At 32.5% G+C, this 14,125-nt stretch overlaps 1 protein-coding gene across 1 annotated transcript; it reads right to left on the bottom strand.

The window, feature by feature from the left end:
• Positions 1-1,394: 1,394 nt before the first annotated feature.
• On the bottom strand, positions 1,395-12,910 carry LOC134241081 (uncharacterized). Its single transcript, XM_062723167.1, has 9 exons — positions 12,812-12,910; positions 12,318-12,632; positions 8,978-9,115; positions 8,408-8,698; positions 7,973-8,245; positions 5,522-5,836; positions 5,289-5,414; positions 4,851-5,162; positions 1,395-1,705 (listed from the first exon to the last, which is right to left on the bottom strand). Exons 1-9 carry the CDS (start codon positions 12,906-12,908, stop codon positions 1,395-1,397), a joined length of 2,178 nt encoding a protein of 725 aa, XP_062579151.1. The 5' UTR covers positions 12,909-12,910.
• Between the last annotated feature and the right edge of the window lie 1,215 nt (positions 12,911-14,125).

Here is a 14,125-nt window from a genome sequence, read left to right as displayed (position 1 = left end):
TTTTCGTTATAACGAGATAATGAACTCGTAATTTCGAGATAATTAACTCGTAATAACGAGATCTTTTCTCGTTATTACGAGATCTTTTCTCGTAATAACGAGATCATTAACTCGTAATAACGAGATCTTTTCTCGTAATTACGAGATAATTAACTCGTAATAACGAGATCTTTTCTCGTTATTACGAGATCTTTTCTCGTAATTACGAGATAATTAACTCGTAATAACGAGATCTTTCCTCGTAATTACGAGATTAAAATATTTTTTTATGTGGAACTATTCGTCTTTCGTACTTATCTGTCTAAAATTTAAAAAAAAAAATTAAAACTACCATCAAATATTATAGAAACGACGTATTTAACAGAAATAATATATTCATTATAAAGGGATTACATATTTTTAATATAAAAATCAAAATCGATTTACATATTCTAGTACTCATTAAATTAACTAAACTTAATTCATGAATACGTGGGTAACAACGTATTTAATTCAATTAAAGCTATTTAGTTAACAGGATTTGATTATTGAAACTAAAGAATCGTGCAGAAAAAATACATCTTTCTTGTACATGTATGTCTTAAATGCGAACCAAAAGATTTAACTTCACGGAATATCAATCATTTTTCCATCTTTGCTCAAGTCATATAGCCTGCATAGCAACTAAAGTTGAATGATCCTTTAATATTTGTACAATTTTGCTCACATTTTGAAAGTCCTTCTTGACACTCATTCACGTCTTTGAAAATAGCAAGTGACAGTGATGACTATATGATCATTATGGTTGGTTTTGGTGAAATCTTGTGATTTCAAATTGTTAATTAGTTCTTTGGAATTTGAAAAAAAAATTCTTTCAAAATACGTTGTAAAATTTATGAGAAGAATATTAAACATTATTTCCTATATAGCATGTAACACGAGCTTTGATTGGTTACAAAGTAAAGTGTAAAATTCCGTACACACGACATCAGCTGTGGATAAATAAAACGTGACGTCACAATGCATAGTTTCTCTATAATACAAAGCAAATGACATGACGTCACGATGCATTCTCTTTCGTTTATCTCACTGCTTGCTTTCAGTTTTATTTGTTTACACGCAAGAAACAAATAGAGAGTATATTTTGTACATTCATTACAATGTGTATATTTACCGCCGACTAATTCTGATAATAAGAGTACCAATGTGTGAATAAAGACAATTAAGAATACCTTTTTTATATCTCGAAAGGTCACCTTTATTTTTCTGCATGTTGCAAAATTAATTTTTTAAAAGGGTGAACAAACTAAGTCGAAAATTATATTTCAAATCGTATCATCAAATTTTTTTTATTCATTTGTTTAAAAATGATTTGAATGTTAACCAATGAAAACATTTTGATGTTAAGACTGATATCAAGTACCTTTACTTGTCGTTTCAATTTCAAAGCTTAATGGAAGGCTTTCTCTTGATCCGTAAGACGGATAATTGGTGATAAATCCGTAACTTATTGCTGTAATGGTTACGTTGTACTGAGTATTAGGCAGCAGCAGGACCTCCCAGTAAATTTCTGGTTCATATCCCGTTGTTATCTGAGTACGACCATCAATTGTCACTCTGTAGCGGTTTACGAAGGAATTCTTTCCGGATTTTTCCCATCGTAAGTACAAGTAGTCAGCGGAACGATTACAAAGATTTTGCACAAGTTTCCCAGGTTTGACAGGATCTGTATCGATAAATGAACAAAATAAAAAAAAATAGTCCTGACATAAGTATGTGAAAAAGCATTGAGAAACGATACACTATAGTAATATTCACTGACTGATATATTGATAAAACACATCACTGATTATTTTATCAAATTACACGCATAAAATGAAAGCAGTGCAGGATAATTTTTTTGTGAAGAAAATAAAAAAAAAGTACGCAAAAGGGCTTTCAGAAAGTGAAATATGATTGGTACGTACAAAATTGTCAACCAACACGAAACAACAAAAGTTACAAAAGACGTGTTGAACATTTTAGTTTGAAAATTCATAACTTATCGAAATTTCATTAAATACAAAGAAATTCTTTCATCATGAAGCCCCGCTTTATTTTCCGCCTCTCACACTTGTAAACTATTTTTTTCCGTCTTAAATTCGCCCAGTAACAGTTCCGTTTAAGAAATTACACTGTTTTCTTTGAATTTGCCCCATTTTAAATTCACATAACCGAGGAAAGGGCGAAAATAAAACGGGGGCGAAAATTTTCCTGTATACAGTATGTAATGGTTATAAGCCGAAAACTGTCCATTATGTCAGATATTAGACGACCCGAGGCGCGTTAGCGCCGAGGAGAGTCTAATATCTGACATAATGGCCTGTTTGAGGCTTATAACTTACTTAAAACATTTCACCATTGTCGAACACTTCCATTGTTAACTTATTGGACAGCCACATGTAAGGTCTCGTTCTGCTTAGATGACTACCTGGCACTGTTCATCAAGTTAGGCCAAAGAAAACCAGTTTTGGTTTTTCTTCTGTCTTTATTAAAAGCAGGAATCATCGAGAGGTGTTTTATATCGATAAATATGAACATTAACTTTGTTTAGTCTTATTTATCCGCATTGCGACATTTTTTATATATACTACGCATGCGTAAAAGTCAGTTCTAGTAAATTCTTTACAATTTATTCATTTTACAACTCAACGACCACGGATGAAGACGTACATTTTAATTTTGGAAAAAGACCTTCAGAAGCGGGTGTTTTTACGATGCAATTAATCGATTACACCAAGATGCCTCAGTTCAGGTTTTTACTGTGAAATCTGGATATATTCTTATGTTTCGGAATTTGCAAGAAACAGTTCCTGTTAAAAGGTAATTTTTGTACAGCAATAGGATTTGAAGGATTTTACTCAAACAACTGTTTATTAAACCATTTCTATGAAATTGGGAGATTATTCCTGATGTATTTTTTAAAAAATGCAATTTTGTTTTGTGAGCAGGTTTCGAACTCGGAAGGATTTTACTCCAGCCACTCCTTAAAACAACAGATACTCCCTTAAACGACACAGGACTAGGTGGATGAATGGTCATAAATCTTCGGACGAAATTACAGATTCCGTTGGAATTTCGTGAGCTAAATTTTGTGCTAAATGCGGAAAAATGGATATTTCAATAAACAAAAAGCCCAAGGTTGTGTAAGAAAACACATGCTTCTCATTCATCTTTTGTGTCCATTGGATTCTATATATGTTCCGCGGATCAATCATTGTGACCGTTTAAAAAAATATGGTATTCATCATGTTGCGCTGTTTAGTCTTTTGGTCGCAAAATGCAGAAATTATAAAAAGTATGTAAAAATAGCTACTTTGGGTAGCTTTAAATACCTAGGTAGCTATTAATAGCTACGCAGGTAGAAATAGTCTTTGGACTGGACCTGTTCAATAGGATTTTTTGTGAAATATCAACATTTAACGCTACATTGTTCATATTAAATTGTTTGATTTGTCATTGCCTTTTACGTGGTGTTTACTTATTTTGCCTCGCCCTTTGTTCTCATTTTAACGTTACCTGTACCTGTCCAATAAGTTGAGTCTTATTGGACACCTACAGGTAACTTATTGAACGGGGTGCAGGACAATAACAAATTTATTGAACCAGCTTTAACAAAAGATCACGTCACAAAAATATATATATATGCAATTTTTTTTATATATACAAAAAGTTTTAAAAATGCATTATCCATAGATTTAGATATATTAACAAAGCATGCTTGAATTTGATAAATTATTTTTTGTATTCTTCTCCATGTCTTGAGAACGTTAGAGCTCATCTTTTTAAAGCCCATTTGATTTCGTTCAGATGCTGGTAGCTCTACACACGTCCACTTTCACTCACCAGCTCCCATCCCAAGAAGAATTTTTGAGATTTGACGGTTAACAGATAACTTGATTGTTTTGACACCCCCGTTTAAATTCGTTGCCACGGTCTATTTTTACGTCTATTTAAATACATGACTTATAGACAATGCTTTCTCCTACCTTTGTATTCAATAATAAATAAAGCGTATTGGGGGTGATAGTGGTTTGTAATTCAGTAACTACAAACAATACATGTAGTTTTAAAAAAATAATTTAAATTTCAACAGTACAAAGAAGTACTAAAGCTAGGTGAAGACCATGCAGTCGTAGTTATACAATAAACTGGATAGACTCTTGTGGAATCTTGAAGGAATACAACCATATTCATCCGATGCTACACGATACTGATTTAATGCTTGTCTCTGATATTTCTTTACTTTCCCAGTGTCTAATTTTAAATTTAATATTACGTATCTCTAATTCATCCGTCTTTTTTTACGAAAATACATCTGCATCATCAGTTTATTGTTAGAGAATACCCTAGCAATGACCTACTTAATTATATTTTTCAAAAATGTTCTCAAATTATACTTTTATAGGTATTATCGTATACGTATAAACTTATTTTTTTATCTTTGAATTCTTCATTATCAAAACAAAAAAGTTGTGTAAAGACAAGGAACTTAGGCGTACTCATGAGCAGCCGTAGATTCTTAGCTAATAAATTAACTTTGTCCGATTTTAGGTTTAGTCACGCAGATTCAATCCCGAAGTTTACGCAAAGTCGTAGGCTGTTTTGAGAAACGGGCCCCTGGTTGTTAAAAGTCCTTGTTCGCTGTCCCTCCGACTTGATTTATTTCAATAGATTTTTAAGCTTTATGAATAATCATTATTTTTTCTATATTTCATTTAGAAAAGAAATTTTAGAAAGATATATAAAAATTGCTTCAGTGAACTTATTCAAACTTCTTATTTTTCCTATTTTCATTTTTTTTATGAAAAACCTATAAACGTTCACCTTACCTAAGATTACATAATTTCTTTCTGAATCTACAATAATTTCGTCTGGTGGATCGCTTAAATGAATCTTTGAACGAATGTAGATTGAATGTCGCTTTCCTGGTTGTAATTTACATGGAGTTGTATATTCCGTTATATTTCCGACAGAAACTGTTTTTGAAGAAATGGCTTGGTTTCCATTCATAATATGTGTATCAGAAGTGATGACTTGGTATCCTGTTATCAGCTCTCGGTCCCTTGTAGGATGCTCCCATGTAATGGTAATGTCACACGTGGAGCTCATAATATGGATTGATCGTGCTTGTAAATCACTACCTGTAATAAAAAGACATAAATTTTAATCTTGCTTTTTAACACCATTAAAAATATCAAATGCTTAAATGATGTTGGGAATTTTTTTAATGTATTATATAAAATATTAATCATACAAAGCATACTCACTGCTGTAGCATTTTTTTCCCTTATGATAAGTATATGTATTGCACAGACATTTGCCGCTGGAACATTCCAAATATTTATGTTCAAGGCATTCTCTTGTATAGTTACATGGCTCAGAAAATTTTAGACCTGTGGAAGAAATCATGAATGAATACAGCGTTAAAAAGCAAGCTTAAAAAAAAGAGTTTTGACTTCTGTTGTTTAAACGCAAAAATTGTATGCACAACATCACGTACTTCCATGAACGTCAACATTTGATGTATATTCACTTGTTCCCCAACCTTCCGAATTTCGTGCAGAGCATCGAAACCAAGCTCCTTCTTCATGATAAAAATCCACCCTGTTGATAACCAGGTTTGGGTTGAAGAGGTCAAGGGAACTGCCGTTATATCTACTGTGCGTTATGTTGAACCCGCTGAAATTTGTTTCCCACTTCGTTTCCAAAGTAGGCGGAAAATCAGACATATTTTTGACCGTTGCTGTTATTTCCATGTTTGAGAGGTATGGAACATCGACCCAATGCCCTGAAGTGATTATTACCCAAGGAGTACCTTGTGAAGACATAAGATACAGAAAATTAACTTCTCTACTTGTAAAAAGAAATTGACCAACTTTATTAAAGAATGATTTAGAAAAATGAATAAATAAATCATTAATAAAATAACATAAATGTTATAATAATTTAACCTGAGTTTGAGTACTGAACATTTCATTACAGCAAATTGTTTGTTTAAAAAAAAACGTAAATTCTTTCAACTGGTATACTTTGGGAAGCTATTACATTTATTCTAGGGATGTCAATTTTACTCGGACAGCTTAGTCGAATAGTCGGATGCTTTAGTCGAACGATAGTCGATTATTCGTTTAATTTTAAAATATTTCCATTTCTTATTTTTGTCTCTGTGATACGGTAACTCTTTGAAACTTAGTGGAGTTAATTTTTTGATAAACCTGCCGGAATGTAAATTAGGCAGGTCGAAAGGTCGGGGGCTAGGGAGGCCTAACATGCATGCAAATCTCGTGCGCATCTGTCTCTGTGTCTGACGCTAAGGATGCCAAATATGCATGAAAATCTCGTGCGGCTGCCTTTGTGGTTAATGTCAGTGAGAGAGGGCTATGGAAATTGGCATGGAAGTCCTCGTGTAATTTAAAACTATTAGTCTACATTTTTAATGTCTAAGTCTACAATTTTATTTCACAATGAAATGGAAATATAAGGAATCACTGTCTAGTTATGAGAGTATGCCAGGGACATCAACAATAGTGGGAAACATGGGATAATTTTAGCATAACGGGCATAACGGGCTAATGAAATTTTTCATATCATTTTCATTGTTTGTCTTTTACTGATTAGTTCACAATATTTAATCTATGTTATCACCATTATACAACGAATTTCTGAATTGTTAATATGTAAGTAGTGTAATAAAAATTGTACATCAATATGTACATGTACCCAGTGTATTTAACTTCAAAATTAGTATATTAGCTGCACATTTTATCTAAATGCAGAATATCAAACGCTTGTGTTTGTCCTTTCTTTACATAACTGTTGTACATGTATCCCATAATTGAAGCCAATTTCTACGTGTCCGTCAGTTATCTTTGAAACAAGTAAACAATTAAAAAGTGTCTCTTATAAAATCAAAGAGAGAGCGAGAGCTTGGAATAAATTCTGATTATGAAATTTTGTGCAAACAATCAATGATTGTATGAAATTAATATCAGAAAAAGAAAACAGGGTTTAATTTCTCTCATAACTGATCCCAGTTGACATTAATTTACAATTTTTAATGCTGTTTAATTAGAATTCTTTCTGAATAGTTGTATCACGTCAAATCTTAGTTTGAATCCACAAAACTAAACAATTGCCCCCTCCCTTTAAAATAGTAAGAGGTAGACAATCAATAATAATCATGTTTGTGATTTTTCGTTCCCACTCTGCTTTTTTGTCATATTTGCAGAGAACTTACTTTAGGAATTTAAAATTTCACTTGAAGACTGTATGTATGTTTGACTGCTTCGGCATATAAAACATCATGTTTGATGTTACACTGCAGAATAAAAGTTCAGATTCACATAACCTCAATACCACTGTTTACCTTTTTCAAGCTATACCACAACTGTAGATTTTGAAGACATTTTTGACGAACATACATCGACGTAAATACTTTGAACAGTTATACCATACCCTTAATTTTACATATGAAAATATTGATCTGTAAATTAATGAAATGGGCAAATATAAGTTTATTGACTTGAATTCAAAATTACATTGATGAAACACATTTTTAACGAATAACCGACTAAAGATATTTTAGTCGATAGTCAGTATGATCGAACGATAGTCGAGTACTCGAATATTCGTTGACATCCCTAATTTATTCCTTTTTCATCATTTTTTCTAAACACAAATTAACAATTTTTCAATTACAAATGTCCTCAAACTGAAATATTTCTTTAAAAAAAAGATTGATCAAATCAATACCTATTTGATGTAAGTCGTCGTGACATAAGCAAGAAAGTTTTGAATTTTTTCCGATCGAAAGACACACAGAATAAAAATTAGATCGTTGGTATTGAAAACACAGAAAAAATGTAAACTATATGTACAGAAGAGTTTGATGAAAATATGATTTTGTATACAATAATACATACTATTATGTAATAAGAAACATCACACTTACGTAGAGTATTGATTACTTCCTTATAAGCCTTACTACTTTTCCCATAACTTCTGGCAACGATAGATACAGTGTAATTTTTACCAGGCTCCAACCTATTTGACAAGGACCCTTTATTAGTATATGTAACGAAGGCATAGGTTTGTGCATTACTATATATATTGATAATGTATCTATCAACACGAGTATTGTTTTCCGGAGGTGTCCATTCTAGATGTAGTTTCTCAGGGTGAAAGATACTAGTGTTCCTAATCACAGAGCCTGGTGGAAGAGGTTCTGAAAGTAAAACAATTTCATTTCTTACCTATGTTAATGATTTGTTTACTACACCATAATAATATTTTGTTGAATGTTATTAAGAAATCACTGCATGGTATTTAAGAATCTCTTGAAATACATTGTAACAGTAAACAAATAAAAGAAATCATAAAAACTGACCTACAATTAATGCCTGTCGTTTTTCAACGGTAAAGGTTTCTGAAGGGTCGCTCACTTTCACATTGGATGTTATTTTGAAGTAGTACCTATGTCCAGGAACATAGTACGAGATGTACCTATAACTCGTATGTTTTCCAACAGATGCTGACTTTATGGTGGTACCTCCATTGTCTATGATGCTAATGTCGTAATGCTGTATTAGATCGGAGTCAGTACTTGGTTCTCCCCACTCTATGTTGATCTCAGAAGATGTTATGTTGGAATATATATTTGTGGCTAATAGACTGGATTCTTCATTAGAAAATATTAAACAATTATAATGTATTACTTTTATAGTCATTGGAAGTCATTGTTAATATGATTGATTACTTGTGACAAGAAATTATAAGCTATTGAGTAGTTTTAGAGGCCAAATTCACTGATGTATTTTATGTAGTATTTACAATGATTAATTTGCATCAATGATTGTGAGTTAAAGTTGCTTATCTGCATAATTCCACATATTTATGTGGTACCAGGAATAAAAACATACGAATTTTCATACATGTGAAGTTAACAACTTAAACCTACTCTCAAAACACGTTTGGTTACGATGATAAAAATAATTACGGCACAGACACTTTTTCTGGCTGTTTGATAGCAAGCATAGTAAATATTTCCTTTCATCACATTCCCGAGATTCATTGCATCTCCTATTATATTGTAGAACTGAAGAAACAAGATCAAGAAATTAAATGACTGAATAAATGGAACTGTGTCAGCAATGTTACATCCACTGTAAATTTATAGTGTATATGTTACAGTAAATATGTGAAATCAGGAATTTCATGTATTTCCTAAAACATTCAGTAAATACATTTATGTACTGGCTGATTTAGGAAATACATGTAATTAATGAATAGCTAGGAAATTCGTGTATTTACTGAAAATTTTAGCCAATTTTACACGTTTTTACTGAACAAAGCAGGATGAATAATATGTGCATATCCTTTAAAAGATTCAGTAAACATACAAACATTAAAATTCTTTTTTTTTAAAGCAGCATTTGATAAGAATCGTTTCTACAAAGCTGACGTTATGCATTAATTTTGAATTCCTTTATTGTACTTCTTATGTAAAATGAAGTTTCTAATATTCACATTTCAAAAATATTTCTAAAGACGCTATGAATTTATATCATTTAGCATCAGAATAATGTATTTGAAATAGTTTTTAAATAATTTTTATTATAACATTTATTAAAAATGTACGAATTGTAAATAGTGATATAAGGGGTACTTCTGTTTATTCGAGTCTCACATCTTTAAAATTATGGTAAAATAGATAAATTATGTTTTGCAATTTTCAGTTAAGGTCAGACGACACGTTCTTCAAAATCTGTTTTGCATATCTTCGTCATGTATGAAAAATATTCAAAATTTTAATTACGTTCTGATTTCCAAACCAGTTTCTTAGCGTTTTTAAAAAATCCAAACAAGTAAACATTTGAAATTGGAACATTTATTTTTCTCACCCAAAGGATTATATAAGAAAAACTACCCCTGGTATCTTGCAGAAATGCCTGGTGAGGTACTTCAAATTTTTGTGAGTAAACATGTTTAAGTAGCAATACTTCAATGACAAACTCTTAGAAAAATTTATCTATTATTAAGGAACGTCTCGTTTGTCCTTAATTCAAACTCAATTAGTTTTTTTTTTATTTTGAACTTTTAAAATTGTTAGGGTAGAAAATTCCTCAAGGTTAAATTTTAAATTTAATTCCTGACTTTAATGTCGTTACATTATGTGTATTTTACAAGGGGAAGGGGTGGGTGGTTTGTTGCATTTTTAAGGAGACAGCATAAAAATTGTTTTATTTGTAAATAAGATTCAAAGGGTTTCAAATTTACTTTCAAAAACTGTAGATGTATGAATATCTAATAAAATAAGAAATGCCAGTAAGCGATTTAAGTTTTTTAGATAAAAATACTAGTATATAAAAATAATTGAAAGTTAGTTCAAGTATGTTGTGATATAGAAAACACTTTTCAGCAAAAATGAAAGAAGAGTATAATTATATCTTAAGTTAATATTTACAAATAATACATTTTCAAAATTTGTACATAAACTAGAGGCCCATGGGCCACATCGCTCACCTGAGCACTGTGGCTAAGAAAAAGTAGAAAATTGGTTTATTTTTGAAAAGTTTTAATCCAAAAGAAGTCCCATGACCAATTATGGCTTTACTAATCTTTGGAAGATGATTTTTAAAGAATTTTTCTATATATTTCTATGTAAAACTTTGGTCGGCCATTGTGACCCCGCCCTACCCCTGGGGGTCATGATTTGAACAAACTTGAATCTACACTATCTGAGGATGCTTCCATATAAATATGACCAATCATGGCTTTGTTATTCTTGAGAAGAAGATTTTTCAAGAATTTTCCTATATATTTCTATGTAAAACTTTGGTCGGTCATTGTGGCCTCGCCCTACCCTCCGGGGTCATGATTTGAACAAACTTGAATCTACACTACCAGGGAATGCTTCCATATAAATGTGATGAATTATGGCTTAGCTATTCTTGAGAAGATGATTTTTAAAGAATTTTTCTATATATTTCTATGTAAAACTTTGGTCGGCCATTGTGGCCCCGCCCTACCCCTTGGGGTCATGATTTGAACAAACTTGAATCTACACTATCTGAGGATGCTTCCATAAAAATATGACCAATCATGGCTTTGTTATTCTTGAGAAGAAGATTTTTCAAGAATTTTCCTATATATTTCTATGTAAAACTTTGGTCGGCCATTGTGGCCTCGCCCTACCCTCCGGGGTCATGATTTGAACAAATTTGAATCTACACTACCAGGGAATGCTTCCATATAAATGTGATGAATTATGGCTTAGCTATTCTTGAGAAGATGATTTTTAAAGAATTTTTCTATATATTTCTATGTAAAACTTTGGTCGGCCATTGTGGCCCCGCCCTACCCCTGGGGGTCATGATTTGAACAAACTTGAATCTACACTATCTGAGGATGCTTCCACATAAATATGACCAATCATGGCTTTGTTATTCTTGAGAAGAAGATTTTTAAAGAATTTTTCCTATATATTTCTATGTAAAACTTTGGTCGGCCATTGTGGCCCCGCCCTACCCCTTGGGGTCATGATTTGAACAAACTTGAATTTACACTACCTGAGGATGCTTCCATATAAGTTTCATCTTTCCTGGCACAGTGGTTTTTGAGAAGAAGATTTTTAAAAAATACGACTAATTTTTCATTAATTCCCAATTATCTCCCCTTGAATGAGGGCCTGGCCCTTCATTTGAACAAACTTGAATCCCCTTCACCCAAGGATACTTTGTGGCAAGTTTGGTTGAAATTGGCCCAGCGGTTCTTGAGAAGAAGTCGAAAATGTGAAAAGTTTACAGACAGACGGACAGACAGACAGAAAGACAGACGGACAGACGGACGCCGGACAAAATGTGATCAGAAAAGCTCACTTGAGCCTTCGGCTCAGGTGAGTTAATAAAAGTTTATTTCAAATATTATTTATTCACATATGGTATGCTCACTGATATAAACATTGATTATACTGTGCATCTATTCATATTTTATGATTTAAATTTTGAATTATCCCACAAAAAAGCAGTCAGTAAATATATGTAAAAAGTATTGAAAAGTTCAGTAATTACGTGTATTTCCTAACTGAATTTAGTAAATACTTGTATTCCCTAAGCAGAATAGTAATTTCATGTATTTCCTAAAATTCAGGAAATACGTGAAATTCCTGGTTACACATATTTACTGTAACATATATATAGGATCATTTCATATCAACGTTAAACAGTTTCTGATGTTTGATTAAATAATCATGTCAGGTAAAATAAGTTTTCTTTTCACATACAGAATCAGAAACATACTTCCCCGAACTTTCCGTAAGCGAACATTAGTAGGACTTGTACACCAGCCATCAGAAATCTTGACTTGCAGCCGATAATAACCAGTGTCATTAAAGTCAAGTTTATTAATGACCAGTTTTGGAGATGGAAAATTTTCAGTCTCATCATATTTAACATCAGATCTGTCAATATCTGCTGTATGACCATTATTTAGAATTTTTTGCCATATAGCATCTTCAGCAGGTTCTTGTTTTGATTCCACAAATGCAGTAAACACGGCTTTTTTCCCGAAATCTTCTTCAAGAAATGATGGGGAGGGAAGAATGTAAGGGCATACTAATATGAAAAGAATTTTTGTTAAATATTTTTTCGAAAATATCTTCTGAAATTCTATTTTTATGATAGACACACATAAAATATAGTGATTAATTATACAAACAAGAAATAGTTATTTAAGAAATTAATTTATATAACATTAATATGTTAAGCTCAACATGTATGCAAAAACAACCTACAAGAAGCATTTGCCCTCTGTCGTATGATCCCACTGGCATGGTTCACCTCAAATGTCATAATATATAATAGCACACAGAAAAGGATGAATTGAGACATGATTTCCTAATTATCCACTTTAAAGGTTTCCGCGGTGTGGTACTTTTTTAATCTTGCATCTAGAGAACCTAAAATTAAAGAAAACAAGACAAGCAAGCTTTCCTTTACAGAAGCGTACTAGTGCCACGCAATATTTCTTAAAAGTTGGTACTTCAAACTTTAAAGTTGAAAAAAACAAGATTAAAGTTGGAAAAAAATATTACGTGGCACTAATACGCTTCCGTATTCCTTAGAGTTATATTACCTTCTGGAAAATTCCGACTAGCACGCAAAAAAGTTATCGGAGTATGTCGTAAACTCACGCCAATTGGTTTTATGTTCTAAAATATAATCTGAAGTTTCGAGTGTTGTTGTCCAACCTGCACGCAAATGTACAAAAATGTACAGTAACTCGGGTTAATTTATAAGTCCAATCCATTATTTCTTAAATTGTAATGAGTACTTAGCTTTTCTCATCTACCTTCATGCATCTTTCAGGGGAGCTCGGAAAACCACGGCAGCCTCGGATATATTTCCCGGATATATTTTACAAAAGGGCCCGAGAAGTTGCGATTGTTAAAAAAAATACCACACTGGAATACTAGTAATTTCAAACTAGGTGCTCATTGGCTCTACTGACCTTTATTTTTCACTTTGAAACTGAAATTAGAGTAAATGCAGAATGCCGTTAATGCTACGTTCCCATTGTTGTGCGGTAAGTTACGCACGTCACGGTAGATCAGTCGTAGTTGATCACAGAGTTTTTATTGAATTTTATTCCAAGATACGAAGAGATGCGTATAAGTGCGAGTTCATACGTTTAGATACGCTTTTATGCGCTATGGCCACGATGGATACATTTCATGTGATGCGATCTCTGACGATCTGACTACCGTTCGGATAAGATGAATTACGTTCCAATAGGATTATCAAGATTTAGTCGAAAAAGGACCTTGATCTGTCACGAATATCACGATCCGAGTCACGAATATCACGATCCGAGTTCTCGATTAGAAAGGATCTACGTTTTGATAAGTACTCTTGCGATATAACACGAATTCTCTGTAAGCACCAACGAATTTACTATAGGGCTTGGAAACGACATGTCTCAGATTTCGATGAAATTTTTACCGTAGGTGTGTCTTGGTACAAAACTAGTAAAAATGGTGTCGGAAGTTCCACACGTGCACTTGGTTGCCATGGAGACGGATCCATTGAATTCGGCCATTTTTGGCCCA

Source organism: Saccostrea cucullata, unplaced genomic scaffold, assembly GCF_032062105.1.
Source record: "Saccostrea cucullata isolate Sc308-1 unplaced genomic scaffold, CSIRO_AGI_Scuc_v1 ctg854, whole genome shotgun sequence".
NCBI classification, from domain to species: domain Eukaryota; kingdom Metazoa; phylum Mollusca; class Bivalvia; order Ostreida; family Ostreidae; genus Saccostrea; species Saccostrea cuccullata.
The sequence above is the reverse complement of the archived record's forward strand: the minus strand, read 5'-3'. Positions and strand labels throughout refer to the sequence as shown.